The 17,948-nt window shown below is 37.2% G+C and overlaps 1 protein-coding gene across 1 annotated transcript; it reads right to left on the bottom strand.

Annotated features, from left to right (window-relative positions):
• Positions 1-1,483: 1,483 nt before the first annotated feature.
• Positions 1,484-9,164, bottom strand: LOC145788319 (cubilin-like). Its single transcript, XM_082600098.1, has 9 exons — positions 9,101-9,164; positions 8,600-8,775; positions 7,662-7,815; positions 7,252-7,436; positions 6,653-6,797; positions 6,012-6,190; positions 2,367-2,535; positions 1,807-1,982; positions 1,484-1,609 (listed from the first exon to the last, which is right to left on the bottom strand). The coding sequence occupies exons 1-9, from the start codon at positions 9,162-9,164 to the stop codon at positions 1,484-1,486; spliced, it is 1,374 nt and encodes a 457-aa protein (XP_082456224.1).
• Between the last annotated feature and the right edge of the window lie 8,784 nt (positions 9,165-17,948).

Here is a 17,948-nt window from a genome sequence, read left to right as displayed (position 1 = left end):
TCTAATGTTAAGTAGGCTACAAGACAAAAAGCTATTTAAATATTTGATAATAGACTCTAAACTACTATACGATTTTTTGTTTTCAATTTACAAGGTTTGTAATTTTACTCTGGCAGCCTTTCTACCAGATTTTGGCAACATTTGAAAAAGCTAAGTATTAAATAGCCTAGTTTTTTTCATAGTTGCTAGTTAGCCTATCTTTAGGAGTTTCAGATTCATTTTAAGTTTCAACTTATGGGGAGATGAAAATTAAACATTTCTTGATATTTTAACAAGACAAAGCAAGCAAACAACCCAACTCAAACATATGCCAAAACAATATGAGTTGGTGCTTCATCTGCCTTTTACCAAACATAGCCTGTTAAGTGCCCAACCCTAACCGACAGACGAAAGTGCCAAGTAAAATAACACAAGCTGCTTACGTCATTGGCAAGTAATGCACATTTTAGCATGGTGCCATATCTCTAAAATCAGAGCTAATCAACAAACTTCAACGTGATATTAACGTTCAGCCGCCATAAATTATCCGAGATTGACTCAATTCGTTTCAAAAGCAAATTAGCTGTTGGCCAGTGTAATTAACAGAGACGAAAAAATACATTGACACAAATAAGTTGATACAAATAAGTTGATACAAATAAGTTGATACAAATAAGTTGATACAAATAAGTTGATACAAATAAGTTGATACAAATAAGTTGATACAAATAAGTTGATACAAATAAGTTGATACAAATAAGTTGATACAAATAAGTTGATACAAATAAGTTGATACAAATAGCAAAAGTTATCTGATTGTACATAATAATCATATATCTGGATAATTAGCTAGCATACAATTTTAAAACTTTTCTAATGTGGATTGTTAATACAAATTTTTAATCGACAAGTCATTTTTTAGTTCCAAGATTTTCTCTTGAAAGTCCAACGTAACAGCGTAAACATCCAACAGTAATATCCCTAATAAAATAACCTATATACAGCTTACAGTATATCATCTAGTCATGTACACTTCTGACAAGTACCATTCAAATTGATGCTTTAATTTTGACAAACGTTTAAAAACATGCCCCAAATGTTTTACTTATTCCTTCAGCCATAGCCTAACATTTACACATAGAAATTGAATAATTTTCTAGTGAAGTTTTCCGATTGTTGAAGTGTTGTTGCCGGGGTATTGTTCCATTTATTAGGTGTCGCTGAATGGAGAGAAGTCCATTGAATGCGTTGCTCAAGCGCACCCCCCAAGAGTCGAACCAGCGCCGTTTGATCTTGAAACTTCTTCGTTCACGAAGCACCGTACTCAACTCTATTAATCCAAAGTTGCAATTTTTCAACAAAAGGCTTGATTATGCCTTTGTAAGCGAACAAATTTGCATCTTTTCCTTGCAATTGAGCACTCAGCTTATAAAATACCGAAAAAATGTCGTCGAAGTGTGCAAGTTCCAATATTCTTGTGGACCCCTTCGATAGCTCTAGGAGTCTACCGACTCCCAGTTAAAAAGCCTTGCACTAAATTTGCAGAAGCAAGATGCCATAGATTAAGTTGCGCTTGATACCCTTGACCTGACCAAAGTTTTTCATCATCGTAACTTCGTAAGTTTAGAGTCTAAACGTTAACAAAATTCAAAACTTCGAATAAAACCAAAACCAAAACAAAAAACAAAACCAAAACCAAAACAAAAAACCAAAACAAAAAAACAAAACAAAAAAACCAAAACCAAAACAAAACCAAAACAAACCAAAATAAACCAAAACGAAATTCAAAACTTCGAATGCCATCTAACTGAAATGAAGCAGCAATACCTGCACGTAATCACAGCATGGATCTGTATGTACTTCAAGGTTAATTTCTATTTGGTATCCTTGCTCAGCTTGAAAGATGTAGACACAATCTAAGTTATGATCTGCGTTTGGATAATTGGGCGACAAAATAGTTTTCATTTGATTGCTGTTTAAACGAATTGTGCCACCACATTTATCTGTGAAGTAAAAAAGTTTTAAATAGAATTTTTAATTTAACAATAAAAAGAATAGGCCTCATGTTGTGACATATTTAGCAAGGTCTGCGCAGGTAAGCCTGTAGTAAATGAAGGTTGCCGTAGTTTGGTCTCATGCAATTTCTTTTTAAACCCTCCCCATGACAAGTTTCTGCGTACGCCACTGGTAGCCTGCATTATAGTCTCAAACAAAATATTTTTCAACTCTTTAATAAAAATATTCTACGTATACTTTGCCCGACGAACCACACTTTCAGGCACATTCACTATTTTTAAAACACAACACCAGGGTTCAAATTAAAGCACGATATTTAGCTTATAGTGACAATGACTGGACCATTTCACAATGCTTCTAACTACACTTGCCACGAAAGTTCCGCTGCAGCTTCTTCTGCCGATAGGTCGCTCTGAATCCTTTGCTATTGACACTTCCGTCGGTATGGAAAATAATTCTTAAAGTTCGCCCAGTGGAGACAGAGGTAGAATTTAGAACATCGCCTTTGATCCGACCTAGGTTTCTATTTCCATCCAAAACCTTGAACATTCAACAAAAATTAGTTTGCAGCTATAGATTAATCAGCTATGCTATGTCGACGGTAAGCTACCATTTTCAATGAAACGATCCAAAAACTATTGTAATCACAAGAGCAGACTGAATATTTAAAATTAAAATTTGATTTATTTCATGGTAGGAGGAAAGCGAGGCACAGTGAAATGGATTATTTTTCATGACTTAAATCTGTTAATTGGCTGGATGTTGCTATGAGTTATACGGATCATATTCCATGATCATATTCCATATTATAAAACTCTTTCGGAGGTTTTCGGAGGCAACGTCATTGTGTCCGCTTAGATTCAGTATTTTCTTGTCGAAATAAAATTCAGTTAAATAGTCGTCACTGCCTCAAACAGATATCGGTTCGATAACGCTCCAGAGCACCCAGCTGTGTCTCGGTAAGATACTTGAATGCCAAAACAGTTAAAGCAGCTGACTCGATGTCCCTTTGCCGCTTTCTGTTGACTGTTGTGTTATGCTTCTGATCTCGGTGTTTTGCATGTAGTGGCAATGAGCGAAAAACAAAACATGATTATCATTAAAAGTTTCAATCAATCACTGCACTTGTGATGGCTGGCTATTTGCCAAGATCTCAGTGCATTGCATGTTGTGGCAATGGGCGCAAACTAAATCATGATTATCATTAAAAGTTACGATCAATCACTGCACTTGTGATGGCTGGCTACTCGCCAGATCCATCAACCCTCTTAACAGGAACTTAAGACTTCAAAAACAAAACTTGTAGAAAATTTATTTTGCAACAAATTGGCTATAAGCTACAGCAGAAGTTATTCTCTTTATTTAGCCTATAGAGTTCCGAATTAACTACAGAAAAGGCTAAACATATTAGGCCTGTTTTGAAATTTTAACAAGACAAAGCAAGCGAACGACCAAACTCAAACATATGCCAAAACAATATGAGTGACCTAACGTAGGTGCTTCATCTGCCTTTTACCAAACATAGTCTAGTGTTAAAGGTGCACTGCAACGAAAATATATAGCTTTTGTATTCATAGATCTTTATGAGAAAAAGCGATTTGTAACAATAAAAATTTTTTGGGGTTTGTCATTAGCTCAAAAATCTAATAAATGAGATATTGATTTAAAGGATTCTGATTGGTCAAAATCTTTGATGACGTAGTTGGTTGTTCAGGCAGAATTCAGAACCATTAGTTTGCATACAAATAAACTATAAACAAGTGGGCTACATAATACAAAGAACAATTTTATACTTGAGTTTTACGCGTTGAGATGGTTTTTTGTATGGCTCCCGGTTGCAGTAACGGAAGAAACGTGAAAGGAGTACAATTTCATCGTTTACCTCTGAATAATCAAGACAAGCTTAAGAAATGGATCTCTGCGATGAAACTCAAAAACCCACCAGTCAACAAGTACTGCCGTATGTGCAGCGACCATTTTTCGGCCGGAAGTGGCTATGCTTACGGTGCCGTAGATATAGCCGTTCCATGCCTTTTTTAATGTTTACGTCACTTTCACTGCGCATGCGCGCTGTTGCTGCACATTTTTCTTCCACATTCTCTTCAGAGTAAAAGACGAACAAATGAAAAAAAGTGCATATATAACTTCTAAATTTAACTGTTTTGGCTAAGTGAATCAGTGGCCCGTGCGATCTTTGTCTGGCTCATATTACCAAGGATATGAGTTCGATACCACCAGGAGGTGTTTTCCTTTTAAAGTAAATTCTAACCCGAAGTGACTCAATTGTTAGACTGCGCATTTTTGTGGCCGTATTTAGTTTGCTTTTATTTCTGACCATCATAACGAAAAACCAGTATATGACTGGTCACAGCGGTAAACCATAATCTCTTCGTGGGAAAATTGTAACATAAGATTCCCAAATCCGTTCGTCTGCATGTAATGACCGAAAAATAAACACTCTTTTGAAACGTCTATTCAAAAGTGTATTCCTGTAAAATTAGCCCGCGGCTATCGAAAATGAAACGCAACACCGTACGCCTCTAAAACTGTCACTACAGAACAGATTACTTGGATAAAAGACGGAAAATTTGTCCAGCTAGCAAGCACCAAGCAAACAGTTAAATCTGCGACTAACTCTCAAGCAACCATTTCACGAATGACTAGAATAATTTGCGATATCTCAATGCACGTAGACAGTAACTGTGACGCAATAATGAAAGACATTGTCACGCAATTCAAACCGGTGTTCAAAGGTAGTGATGCAATATTTCATCAGGTCTTACGACCGATGGTGCAATATTTGGACAATTTCTAGCAATTTCCATGACGTAAGATGCCAGCTAGGTTAAGTAGACCATAACGGTTTTTATATGACGTTTGATTTGGTGAAAATTGTCGGGAACAATGACAAACATACCGGTAGCAGAGATCTAGAAAAAGGTAGAAGCGACAAAACGCGGACGTTATAGCGTGCATGATACCAAAGCAGGACAATCAGTTTGAAATATGGCACGGTCGCAACACCTTAATAAATTTTTATAAATTTAGAATTTTTTTAAAGAAAAAAACTCACTAGCCTTTTTTTCTCTTTTTCTAAATTTACAAAATTAAAATTTTTTTCTGGCTTCTGGCAACATTCATTTTCCATCATTGTTGGCATGATGGCACAATTTCCACACCTACACCATTTCAAATTCTCCATCCGACTGCTGTCGGAGCTGGCACTGTCGTAGCTCGAATCCGAATCACAGTCATCTCTGTCAAGGCACTGTCATTTTTTGGTTCAAACAAAAATCCTTTTTTGAATTCAGACATCTTTAAAGATTACGACTTGTGCATTGTGCAGCGCTTCCAGTGTTATTGTATGAAGCTACCAACTGAGTGAACAACCAACTACGTCATAAGGCACATAGCGCCATCCGGTGTCTGATTTTCTTTTTGCTATATTTGCCAACCAAAAAAGTTTATCAAAAAAATTTTTCAAAAAAGATAATACTTAAACACCAAAGAATCAACAAAAAATTTTCATTTTTCATTTCAGGTCCTCTTTAATTGCCCAACTCTAACCGACAGAAAAAAGCTCCAAGTAAAATCCGCTATATAGTAGGCTATATATCATTTTGTCATGTACATCTCTGACAAGTAGCCTACCATTGAAATTGATGCTTTAACTTTGATAAACGTTTAAAAACATGCCCATTTTGTAAGTGAACAAATTTGCATCTTTTCCTTGCAATTGAGCACTCAGCTTATAAAATAGCGAAAAAATATCGCCGAAGTGTGAAAGTTAGAATGTTTTTGTGGACCTCTTCGATAGCTCCAGGAGACTATCGACTCCCAGTTGAGAAGCCCTGCACTAAATTCGCAAAAGCAAGATGCCATAGATTAAGTTGCGCTTGATACCCTTGGCCTGGCCAAAGTTTTCATCATCGCAAGTTTAGAGTCTAAACTTTAGACCAAAACAAAATTCAAAACTTTGAATCCTATCTAATTGAAATAAAGCAGTAATCCATTACCTGCACGTAATCACAACATTTCTCTGTATGTACTTCAAGGTCAATTTCTACTTGATATCCTTGTTCAGCTAGAAAGATATAGTGACAATCCAAGTTGTGATCTGCGTTGTTTGGATAATTGGGCGACGAAACAGTCTTCATTTGATTGCTGTTTAAACGAATTGGGCCACCACATCTATCTGTAAAGTAAAACAGTTTTAAATAGAAATTTTAATTTAACAATAAAAAGAATATGCTTGATGTTGTGATATATTTTAGCAAGGTCTACGCAAGTACGCTAAGCCATAGGCAGACATTTTCTGATAACTTTTCAGTTTTTGTTTTCATATGGTTTCATTATCACATAGACTTCATAACTTTAGTCGGCCATTAAACTTATTATAAGTTTAGCTTGGGCTATTTTTGTCTCTCTGCAAAGTAAAGATTTTATTTGAATTGTAGACTAGCCTTTTTCTTCTGTTCGCTTCTGCGCAAAAAAATTGTCACAACTCACACTTAGGCTATACTGCTTACGATCACGCAATCGATACCGTTTTAGAAGTCTTTCACACCTATCTCACTTGACCCGGAATCGAACTAAGGATTCCGTAACTGAGTGGTATTTTTTGTAGAATGAGACCTAGATTCAGCTTTCTACTCACGTTGCTTGTATTTTGCCTTGAAGCCACCGGACGTTTTTGTTTCTGAATGGAAATAAACATTCAATCGATCTTTGCTGGAAGTATACTTTTTGATGTTTGAGAAATTGCCTTTGATGCGAGCTAGTTGTTTGGCTTCGTCAAAAATCTGAACAAAGATTTTTAAGAACAATATTTAAAAAACTTAAGTGTCAGTTAGAGTTAGCTGTTGAAGCAAACCTGCAAAAGGAGGATACATTGATCACCGACTTCCAAACGGAAACCAAAACTTTGATCAAAACCTAACAGTTGCATTTTCTGATTGAATCACTCACGTCAGCCTAAATACAGATCGAAAGAAAAATAGCTAAACTACTGTACGGGACCCTACTTGTTTGTTTAGTAGATTTTTATTAGAACCACTTGACAATGAATCTGAGCTTTACAACAGACAGTTAACCAACTTTAAGTTAGTTTAGTTTCTTGCTCCATCTCTGCGGTAATATTGTACCCAACAGATCTTTACATTATTCTGTTCTACGTTACTACTGCCTTGCCTTTACCAACGTATGAAAAATCTGCGATTCATTAGCCTACAACTACGCAATATCATACTTTCCCACCTCAATGTAATTACAGCATTCCTTCATATTATTCTCTGTTATTTGAAATTGTACTTTTGCATTGACTTCGCTAGTAGCGATCGTCCAGAAACAATCCAAGTTGATTGGATGCGGTTCAGGATATAATGGAGTTGAAAAGTAGTGGTTTGTGTCGGTGGCAATTGTCGGATGTCCACAGTTCAATGCTGTATCGAAAAATACAGTAGAATTTGACTATAGCAAAATTTTGAAAAGATTAGGCTACAGGCCCTTACAGTAAAGTCATCCTTGGCCAGGATTCAACAGTAACTTCTGGGCCACCCTGTCAGCACTACTGCATACGACAAATGTTATCAATTAAAAAAAATAAGATTTAGTTTTACATGTGGCACTGACAACAGAAAATAAAAAATGAAGTTGCAATAACTTGCCTTCAACAAAAGTAAGAAGAAATCCTGAATTTGTTACTTGAGTATTAGAATCACTTTTGAATACCAAACGCAGGCGGAAGTAAGAAGAAATAATTGGAATATCAATTGTGGAGCGTCCATTATACCGACCGATTTTTGTTGACCTATCAATAACCTGAAAAAAGAAATTGTTTAGCTGTATGTCCAAATAACTTATGGGTTTACCTCTACCTACTGCATGGATATCACATTTCGGCAGAGCAATTTTCACTGTAGGCTATGACAGTAGCTTACTCTGTCTGCTGCGTGAAGAAGTGCACTGGTCATTAAAGCTTTTAAACGACATTAAAAAGTGAGTTTGTTTAACATTCGTCACGTACCTCTTAGTGGTATATCTGAAGGTGAACACAAAAACTGTTTTGCCTGAACTTAAACTTTTTATTACCAAGAAATCAAGCAAGAGTCGGTAGGTCCACCTGATTCAAAAAGCCCTATTCAGTTATTATTGCTCCTGTTCATCTGTTAAAAATTATGTGATCTGTGGTATTAGTTCACCTCTTGTAGGATTAACTTACGTAACCGCAAAGGCAAGTGTAGCTACTAGGCTATGTTTACCTTCTAAAGATGACAATTTGTGCATAAACTGAAGTTCAAAGAAAATTAACAATTTTCATTTCAATGATTGTTACATAGACTAGTATACATTTATTAGGTTTCAATCCCCTGGTTTCAATAAGGATAGGAGATCTCCTGACTACGAAGAAGCAGGCCAGCGATTCTCCATCAAGTATCAGTTCAGTAGGCTATTTATAAATTAAAAATGCATGGAGAATCAGCAGAGCCCTATTTATAGCATATGCAATATGCATTTTGCTATAGCTACTAGCCTACTGTAGAGTGTAGAGCATCATTAGTGCCTTAATCAAATAGAATCTGATCTCATTACATAGACTACTTGCCTCCAGATAATCACAGCATGGCTCTATGTCTAAATCCGTTATGGTCAGCATAATGTTACGATAACCAGGAGACTCAATGTTCCAAACGCAACTAAGATTGTTGCCATAATCTTCAGGATAGTTCGGAGAAGTTAGAACTTGTGGAACTGCTGAGGCTACCAAGGTTCCTCCACACCCTGCAAAAAATTTAAAGTCGTATATTCAAACCTTTTGTTTTTGAATTCTCCTTAACTGCGTTATTATAAAAATTTAGCCTATGATTTTTTCGGTGCCATATTACAAATTTTGTCGATTGCATTTCAAGTCAGAAAACATCAAATTTCTTATGATGTCATTCATTTGTTTTTCATGCAACGCTAGATCAATTCCTGATAATGCATTGGTTTATAGAAACAGTTCTCTCTTTTTTAGAATGTATATTAAACGAATAGCTTCTACACTAAAGTAACATTAGGCTGTAGACCTAGTGACCTACAATAGGCTAACTGAGGTATTTCTTACCGTTAGCTCGTGAAATAAAGGAAAGAAAAAAAGCAGACACGACAAGCAAAATTTGCTGTTTCATTGCTATTACTTGAAAACACATCTGGTTGATTTTGCTAATCAACCTCAAAAGTGATTGAAAATTATAAGCGTGAGGCATTAAGTACCAAAATAACTTTTTTCGAACTTTTTAGCAACCAGCGATTTCGAGATGTGTCACAACAAATACATCGCGTTTAGCTAAACAAGCTAGTAGCTTAAGAGAAAAAGATTCACTTGATGTAGGCTACTGACTCAAGATTAGGCATACCGAAAAACGTGTGGTCGAAATTTTGCACTTTTCTTTTGAACCTAATCGATGACAATCAGCTTAATCTTTGATTTGTCATATTTTCAGCTTTTAGATTTCATGAATTGAAAACATTCACGCCATTGACAACAAGTTTGAATCATTACACCGCATATCGAAACTGTAGCTACTGATGTTGAAATTGTGCGTGTCAACTATTTGAGTGTTTTACAAAGTTCGTGATTGCAACTTAGAGGCTGACGGTAGGAAAGGTAATAATTTCGGTTTGCTGGGTAATGAATTTCCCTCAAGACCATCAACACTTTTGATAACCCACCAAGGTCGATCAACATAATATAGCAACTAGGCTATCTTTTTGTCTTGTTTTTTTGTTTTGTTTATTTTTTTACTCATGTAAATTGTTTAAAAAAAAATTTACTAGTCTATTTTTTTCGTTTTTTTTCTAAATTTATAAAAATTTTATTAAGGTGTTGCGACCGTGCCATATTTTAAACTGATTGTCTTGTTTTGGTATCATGCACGCTATAACGTTCGCGTTTTGTCGCTTTTACCTTTTCTGGACCTCTGCTATGTTTGTCATATAGGCCTATTGTTGTTTTCGTTGTGATAGTCAGAAATAAAAACAAACTGAACTGAATTAAATTTATTACGTACCAACTCAGTGTGGTTTTGTAGCCATCAAAAAACTCCAACCCCCCCTTTTGGCTACGCCACTGAATGAGCCTAATGCAATGTGAGAGCAAAGTCCGAGTCGGAAACCGAAGGCAGATTTATAAATTACAAATTTATCAGAGCACAATATCAAAAGACCTGTGTAAAGAGAACTTAGAGAAGTATCCACACATATAATTAAAGTTTTCGAAGTTTAAAATAATTAGAAATTACGATTTATCAACCAACTGTTTTTAAACATGTAGGCTTCAATAACACAAATATTATGTAAAAAAATGTGTGGAAAACAATTGGATTAGCACGGGTCTCTACAAAGCTTTTGACGCAGGCAGGGCCGGCGGTTTGGCTGATGGGGGCTCGGGGCACTTTTAGATTGGGGCCCCCGTGCAAAAAACTTTACAAGGTACCGTAACTTGAAAGTCACCTACTTCGATAATACCTTTACGCCAAGCTCAGTCACCACCTTGTGACTAAAAATTGACCTTGAAAGAAAAAGGAGGCATTTTGCAGAAACTTCAAAAGCTGAGAGAAAATAACAATAACGTAAAATCACATTTTTCCACGTCGGGAGGCCTTCAAAAGGAGGCCCCGGGAGTGGGGCAACTGTATACCCTCTGCCCCTTAAATCCGGGCCTGATCGCAGGGCTGGCCGAGATTGGCAGAGTGAAGGTTCCGATTGTTGAAATGTTGTTGCCGAAAATTATTACATTCAGTGTCGCTCAACGGAGAGCAGTCTTGAAATGCGTTGCTCAAGCACACACCAGAGATGAGCAGGAGCTGGATTTTCGGAGTAACCGGAGCCGAAGCGGAGCCTAAAGTTTCGTCAGAAAACCCGGAAACGGAGCGGATGCGAAGTTTAGTGTTAAATAAAAATAAAATTATCCAATATATTGATTAGCACTAGATGCAGAGATACATTTCACCGTAAACAACACGATGTAGAGTGGATGCAAACGTAAATTTTGCCCCAAACAACAGGTTGTGGAACGGATGCAGACTGAATTTAGCTCTGACTCTGAGGCGAGCGAAGACGATGCTGAGTCTGAAAATCCAGGCTCCGATCATCTCTGGCACAGTGGCATACAGCCAAACCAGCGCCGCTTAACCACTGAGCTAACGTTGCTCGGCTTTATATGCCTATTTAAGTTATAGGTATAGCCAGAGATGAGCGTGATTTTGATCGTGAAGATCACTTTTTTTTGGTGATCTTGGTCTTGGTCTAAGATCACTTTTTTTTGTGTGATCTTGATCTTGAAGAACAATAAGATCAAGATCACTTTAAACTTGAAGTTTACTTACTAGAAAGAGGCATTTTTTTTTGAACTTATACAGTACAAAGTAGTTAGTGGCAACTACTAACATTAAGCCACTGTTAATATAATATGTGTCCAATAAAAGACGATTTAAAGCAGGGGTGACGAACCTTTTTGCAGTCGTGGGCCACTTTGTCAAATACACATGAGTTATCGGGCCACACAACTTTTTAATCGTGACCTATTATGAAATCTTTTAGAAGCGACTCAAGATATTTTTCATGAATAGTAACCAACTGCAGATGAAAGTAATAAAACCCACACAGTTGAAATTATTTTACGCAGAATCGAAACATAGCCTACATCAGTGAAAAATAAAAACAGATAAACTTGAGCATAAAGGATAGAGCAACAATATTTGCACTGATGATGACGACAGTTTAATTTTAGAAACGTTTGCTTTCATATGAGTATGATTTCATTTTTTTTTTACTCTATCCTTTTTGCTCAAATTGGCTAAATGTTTCCACCATTATGCTCCAAAACAACAAATCAGTTAATGAAATTTCTTTTTAAACAACAAACAAAAGCCCATGCGAATCATACAGCTGAAGCTATCTAATGCAACATTGAAGCATAAAATATTAAAAAATAACATTGAAGCATTGAATTTTTTTGCTTAGTGGGATTTTTGGAAAGTTTTTTGCTTGACTTAGCGTTCAAGGTTATGTCGATCAGACGATGTGGCATTGTGGCAACTCTCAACTGCATACTAAGATTTTCATCTGTCAGCCTCGACCTGTAACGACTTTTTGTAAAGTGCATTTTAGAAAAGAACTGTTCGCATAGGCGATTGTCAAATTGCTTTGCGGGCCGCACAAAATTTTTTGACAGGCCACATGCGGCACGCGGGCCGCAGGTTCGTCACCTCTGATTTAAAGTCTCCACCTAATCTGGACAGTGTTGCCATTCCAAAATTGAAAAAAGTTTTCTGTGTTGGTCATAATAAAGAAGTCAACTTTCGTGTACTTTATGTTGACGTAGCCTATAATAAAAAGGATTCAGCTTTGTTCACAATCTCCATGTGTGAATTTTAAAGAAATGGTTACTTTCTTTGACCCAATTTTAGATGTTTCAAAAGTCTAGATTGGCGGTGTTAAAAAATCTGGACTCTAGCCGACTTTGGCCATGTAAAGTGGTTTATTGCAGGTTGCAGCAAATCAACCAGATCAAGACTTGCTTAGGTCTGAGTATGGAGCGGTTTGTCTGACCGCAAACCTTTGAACTTTTTTGATAGCAGACAACAGCATCAAAGTTGCCAGATGGATAAATGGTGCAATAAACATTGACATAATAAGCATTGACAACACGCCCCATGCTTTGTGACAACACGCCCCGTGCTGGGGAGTGTTGTCATAAAGCATGGGGCGTGTTATCACTTTTTTTTTTACAAAAAATTGATTTTCTTGAAATCCTTTTGCGATTAAAAAGTTTAACTAGTGGCAAAAGGAAGTGTAAGTGGACAGTGTACGAATGATATAACCAAATCACTTGCATTGTATGTAGCAAAAGCACAAATCGAAAAACCCCATACCTGTGACAACACGCCCCGGTTTGCGTTACAAAATCAAATTTTATTACGTGGAATTTACACTTATAAACAAGTTGAAATTAATTTAACAAGTGCTTTGGGTCTTGTTTCCTTGCTTTTACATATCGACCAAGGGTTCGCTAGTTTATGCCAAATTTTGCTTCTGCTTCTCGTAAGCTGTGACCATCATCACAACTGTGACAACTCGCCCCGACGTACGCAGTCAGACAAAAGTTTTAATGGCGGCTAGAAAAGGCACGCTGTTAGATTTTCAACAGGTCTTTGAAAAGCCTGCCTTTCGTTTTACTGCATTACTCCCGTTGATTTGTGTATTCGCCACCTAGCGTCGTTTCCCCTTCATTGTTATCGCTGATTTGCAAATGGCAACACTCACCACGAGATTGTCTATGGAACTTTCGAGACGTTTTCGTTTTTGCTGCTAGTTTGCCAGCTAGCCGAACTTGTTAGTTACTGTAGGTTGTGACTGAAAGTTGATTGATTGATGTTTATGCTTTGTTAGCTGCTTCTCTGTTATGTATTTCTACAGGACTTAAGTTTGACAACTGCCAGTGTTGGGCGCGATAACTCATTTTTTAGTTAAGCGATAACGATAATCGATAAACGAAAAATGCCTAAAGCGATAACGATAAATCAAAAAAAAGTTAAGCGATAACGATAAACGATAAATTATCGCCGATAATGTCCGATAACGATAATTTTTTTTTTCTTGATTATCGCTGCCCCATTCCATGCAGCACGAACTGTTTTCATCAACATGACGAAAAATCGAACATAATGTACTGTAAAGGGACAAAACTTTTTGTAACTTATGCATGAATAGAATCGCAACAGCGGCAGTAGGTATCGAATCTTCAACCTCTTGATCCAGAATCAAACCACTGAGGTAACCACCGTGCTTATAATTATACCTTCAGATACCAGTTGGATGCTTTTATCAATTGAGTTACACTGCCGCTTACGTGCAGTAGGCAAAATAATTAAATCAAATGAAAATACCATAAAAAATTCCAAACTTTGTATTTTGCTTTATACGGGCTGTTTACAGCAAAGTCAGCAATAATTGAAAAAATTCCAAAAAACGCAAAATGCTTGAAAATTTATCAGTAGGCTAATCTTAAGCGTTATTGGTAGTAAAAATGTGCATACTGTGAAATCCATCAAGCTTGTCAAATTAGTCGTGTTTGTTCAAGAACAATAACATAATTATCGTAATTTACTGATAATTTCAGATAAATTTTTCTGTTTTCTTTGTGAACACCATCATAAAAGCAATGGCAGAACGCTGAGTTGTTGAGATAAGAATTACAATATAGGCACTGTATTATTAGTGGGAATAAAAATATTTGATTGAGCGTTGGCTATGTCGCATAGGTAAATCGTCGTCGTATCCAGGCTTACGCCCGGTGGTTGAAGATGTAGATTAGGTGGACGGGAAGGCAAGGAAGCCAGTCTTCATGTCCACCTTCAGGCATGCCTTTAAGTGTCCTGCGAAAGACAGTGTCCTGCCCTTTCGATTGTCGTTCCAGCGCTCTCACTACTCGGCTATGCAGCATAGGTAAATGAGAAAGGTTATACTGTATTTAGCATAATTTTACTACGCAACTCGATGCGCAACTGTATGCTCGTGAGCGGTGTCGAACCGGCGCCCTTTCGATTGCCGTTTCAGCGCTCTCACCACTCGGCTATGCAGCATAGGTAAATGAGAAAGGTTATAGCCTACTGTATTTAGCATAATTTTACCACGATGCGCCTATTGTCGGTAGACACTTTTACGTATTGCACTGCCCGAAAAGGTAACCGCAACCATGCGTGACATACGACATCGCTGACGTTGGTAGCGCTATCATGCGTGACATGACTCAACACGTGATTAACTGGTCGTCTTTATCGAAAGATTTTGATACAAAGAAATTTAACTGCATGCATCGCCACAACCAACATTGCCTAATGGTTAGGGCAGAGGAGTAATAATTTCGATTGTATGGGTTCGATTCCCACCCTCTGCTAATACTATTTTTTCTTCTTCAACTGAACTGAGTGCAAGAAGAATCGTAGTGACTGCAAACAATGGAGTTTATGAGAAAAGTTGTGACTAAAACACCAGTAATGTCATATACGATACGCATGGTTGCGGTTGCCTCTTCGGGCAGTGCAGTACGTAAAAGTGCCTACCCCTATTGTCATGCAAAAACTACTAGCCTACAAGATGCAAAAAGTGTGATGTCGGTCTGCATGTCAAATGCTTCAAGCAATATCATATTCTGCAATGACTTGTTTCAGTGATGGTGGCGCGAAAGACCATGTTTCCGATGTAGGGGAAGGTGGGGCAAGATGGGACGTGGGGCAGGACGGGACACCGTGGATATTTTTAAAATTATTAGCTTTAGCGTCCTCTACCCATTTAGATGTTAAAGGACACCATGATTCTCGATGACTTGCAAAAAAAAGAGATGTTCAGAGAAAAAACGTGGTCGTGGCAACAAGATAACTGATTAAAGGCTAGTTGCTATAAGAAATCTTATCAAAACTTTTCACATTTTAGCATGATTTCAGAAAAATTTGGAAGATGATACGTGGTCTGGAGATACAGTAATAAAAGTGCTTTTTGGGGTATCTGACTTTTTAGATGTGAGTTGCATATATAATAAACAAACAGAAAATTTCAAAATGTCAGTCATTGGGGCAAAACGGGACAGAGCTGCTTGGGGCAGGATGGGACATCTGTTCTGCTTATAATGGGCGTGGCAATTTTGTATGTGATTTTTATGGAAAAAAGTAGTCTGTCATTTTGCCCTGATGTAATTACGTGTTCTGTAAATGCAAGTCATTTTTGAAATTACAAGGTATTACCAGTAGATTTGTGGTTTTACAGGTGATTCCTCATATGAACAATACGCGTCCCGTCCTGCCCCAGGTGTGGGGCAAGATGGGACAGATTAATTTTTTTTGTTTTTGTTAATTATAAGGTCATGCGATACTAACTGAGTCTTTGTATCTTGCTGGTTGGTAGTAGTGTGCAATAGAAATAACATGATACCAAAGTTACCGATATTGATAAAAAGGAATTCTGCAAAACATCGATTAAAGTTAAGTGTCCCGTCCTGCCCCACCTTCCCCTAAAAGCGGCCTCGTATTGCGACACTTTCATAAACCACTTGCCAATTTCTTTCGCTTCGCTTCAAAGGAATCTGTACCGCCTGTGCGCTTACATTTTAATTGTAAAATTCACTCGCGATTGCCATTGCAGCAAAACAACAAGAGACTTGTTGCATGCATGTCATTGCATTGCAATTTGCAACTCTAAAAATTATTGTGTTGTCAGGGCCGTCGCAGCAGGGGGCGTGCCCCTCCCATGACAACGACCTGTGCACACACACTTCAGGCACTGAAGAAGAACTGGTTTTAATTTTAGTTTCATGAACTAAGTGGCTAGTAAAAATATTACTTTTCATGTTCTTTCCACTTGTGTGTTGATCCGAAATAAAATTTATCGGCGATTAATTATCGGCGATAATGAAATATTGCCTTTGGCGATAACGATAAACGATAACTGAAAAAATAATTAAGCGATAACGATAAGCGATAAAAATTTATCGCCGATAAATTATCGCCGATAATGTCCATCACTGACAACTGCTATGGTAATACTTATTTGCGTGTAGACTGAATTCCATATTTGCAGCTTGCTATCTCTCAAAGTTCAACTTACTGGTGAGCGTACTGGTGATGTAATAATGTTTTGTATAACTGAATGTTGACTGTCTACCGTAAACAAACGTAACGTATCTCTGATGTGCGTAAATTGTTGTTAGGCTAATACTTCAAACTTAAATATTGCAGAGTCAATCACTATAGAATCCTTCGCGTACAAGTGCATCATTTGGCATTACTGATCCGGTCATACTACCGGTATGTTTGTTATTCTGAATTGTATGATCAATTGATTTGTGTCGTGAGTTGTGGATTCATGTTCACTACTGAATTATTGACCAATAATTTGTCAGCCTAATGGAAATTAATTCTCGTAAACCGATCTTAACTAGGCCAAGTGAATTGCCACGTTTCTTTGTTTTTAATGATTATTGGCCTAGCGTTATGGTTGTACGGTACGGTAGCCTACGTAATAATTGTGAAAGGTAACATCGCGAATTTATTTATTCAGTGCGTCATTGGCCAACCTGTGGAACTTGTGTGCCGTACAGTGGATTGAGAACTGTTTGTCAACAAATTTAGTACGTTTATCAGTTCGACTGTTGTGCTTGCTGAATTGTGACTAGTGTCTTATGTTGTGTTATTTCTTGACAGAAAAACCGTATAAACTTCATTGCTGCGAAGCAGTCATTGGAAACCGAGTGATTTCTTCAAGTTGGCGTGCTTTAACAGTTGCTCAGTCCTGCCGGGTGGATTAGGAAAATCGTGACGTCACCGGCGCAATTAACTACCGTACCTGTTGTGTTCGCGTCGCACACAACACACGCTATTAACTTCTAAAGTGTCAGCTATAGCCTACTCCTAACATAATAAGCTATAAAACCGATTTCATACTTGTGGTCAGACTGCTCTTACGAAAGCGTCACACAATTTTGAAAAGTTAGTGAAATTTACATCGATGACCAAATTTTTGATAATAATTTAATTTAAGCTAAACCTGCTGTCTTTTCTTGACTTTGCTAACCTCAAAATGAAGATGACTCTTAACGAAGCACGTGCTACAAATATAGACTCGAAGTAGTCAGTGCAAGTACAAAAAATATTGCTGTGACAACACGCCCCTTGTGACAACACGCCCCGGTTTGCCTTAAGTAGTAACACGTATAAAAACTCCCAAATGAACCAGACAAAAATTTGGTAAAAAATGATGCAGTTCAAAATTTATTTTTATTTATTTATTATAAACAAAGGTATAAAACTAATTGCAAATTTTGCGACTTTTTCAGTAGCCTACTAGGCCTACTGTAATTAACCTCGGCCTTGGGTGTGACGTTGCGATTTTACGCAAACTACGTCAACAATTGATAG

This window comes from Aplidium turbinatum, chromosome 2 (assembly GCF_918807975.1).
Source record: "Aplidium turbinatum chromosome 2, kaAplTurb1.1, whole genome shotgun sequence".
Lineage (NCBI taxonomy): Eukaryota > Metazoa > Chordata > Ascidiacea > Aplousobranchia > Polyclinidae > Aplidium > Aplidium turbinatum.
Note: the sequence above shows the minus strand (reverse complement) of the source record. Positions and strands in the feature narration are given on the sequence as shown.

Excerpts from the sequence above, each read along its gene's own strand:
- LOC145788319 (XM_082600098.1), bottom strand. The coding sequence starts at position 9,164 with ATGAAACAGCAAATTTTGCTTGTCGTGTCTGCTTTTTTTCTTTCCTTT. Across the intron at positions 7,816-8,599 it reads CATGCTGTGATTATCTGGAG|GTTATTGATAGGTCAACAAA; the intron begins GCAAGTAGTCTA and ends TTCTTTTTTCAG. Across the intron at positions 1,610-1,806 it reads CATGCTGTGATTACGTGCAG|ACTCTAAACTTACGAAGTTA; the intron begins GTATTGCTGCTT and ends GTTAACGTTTAG.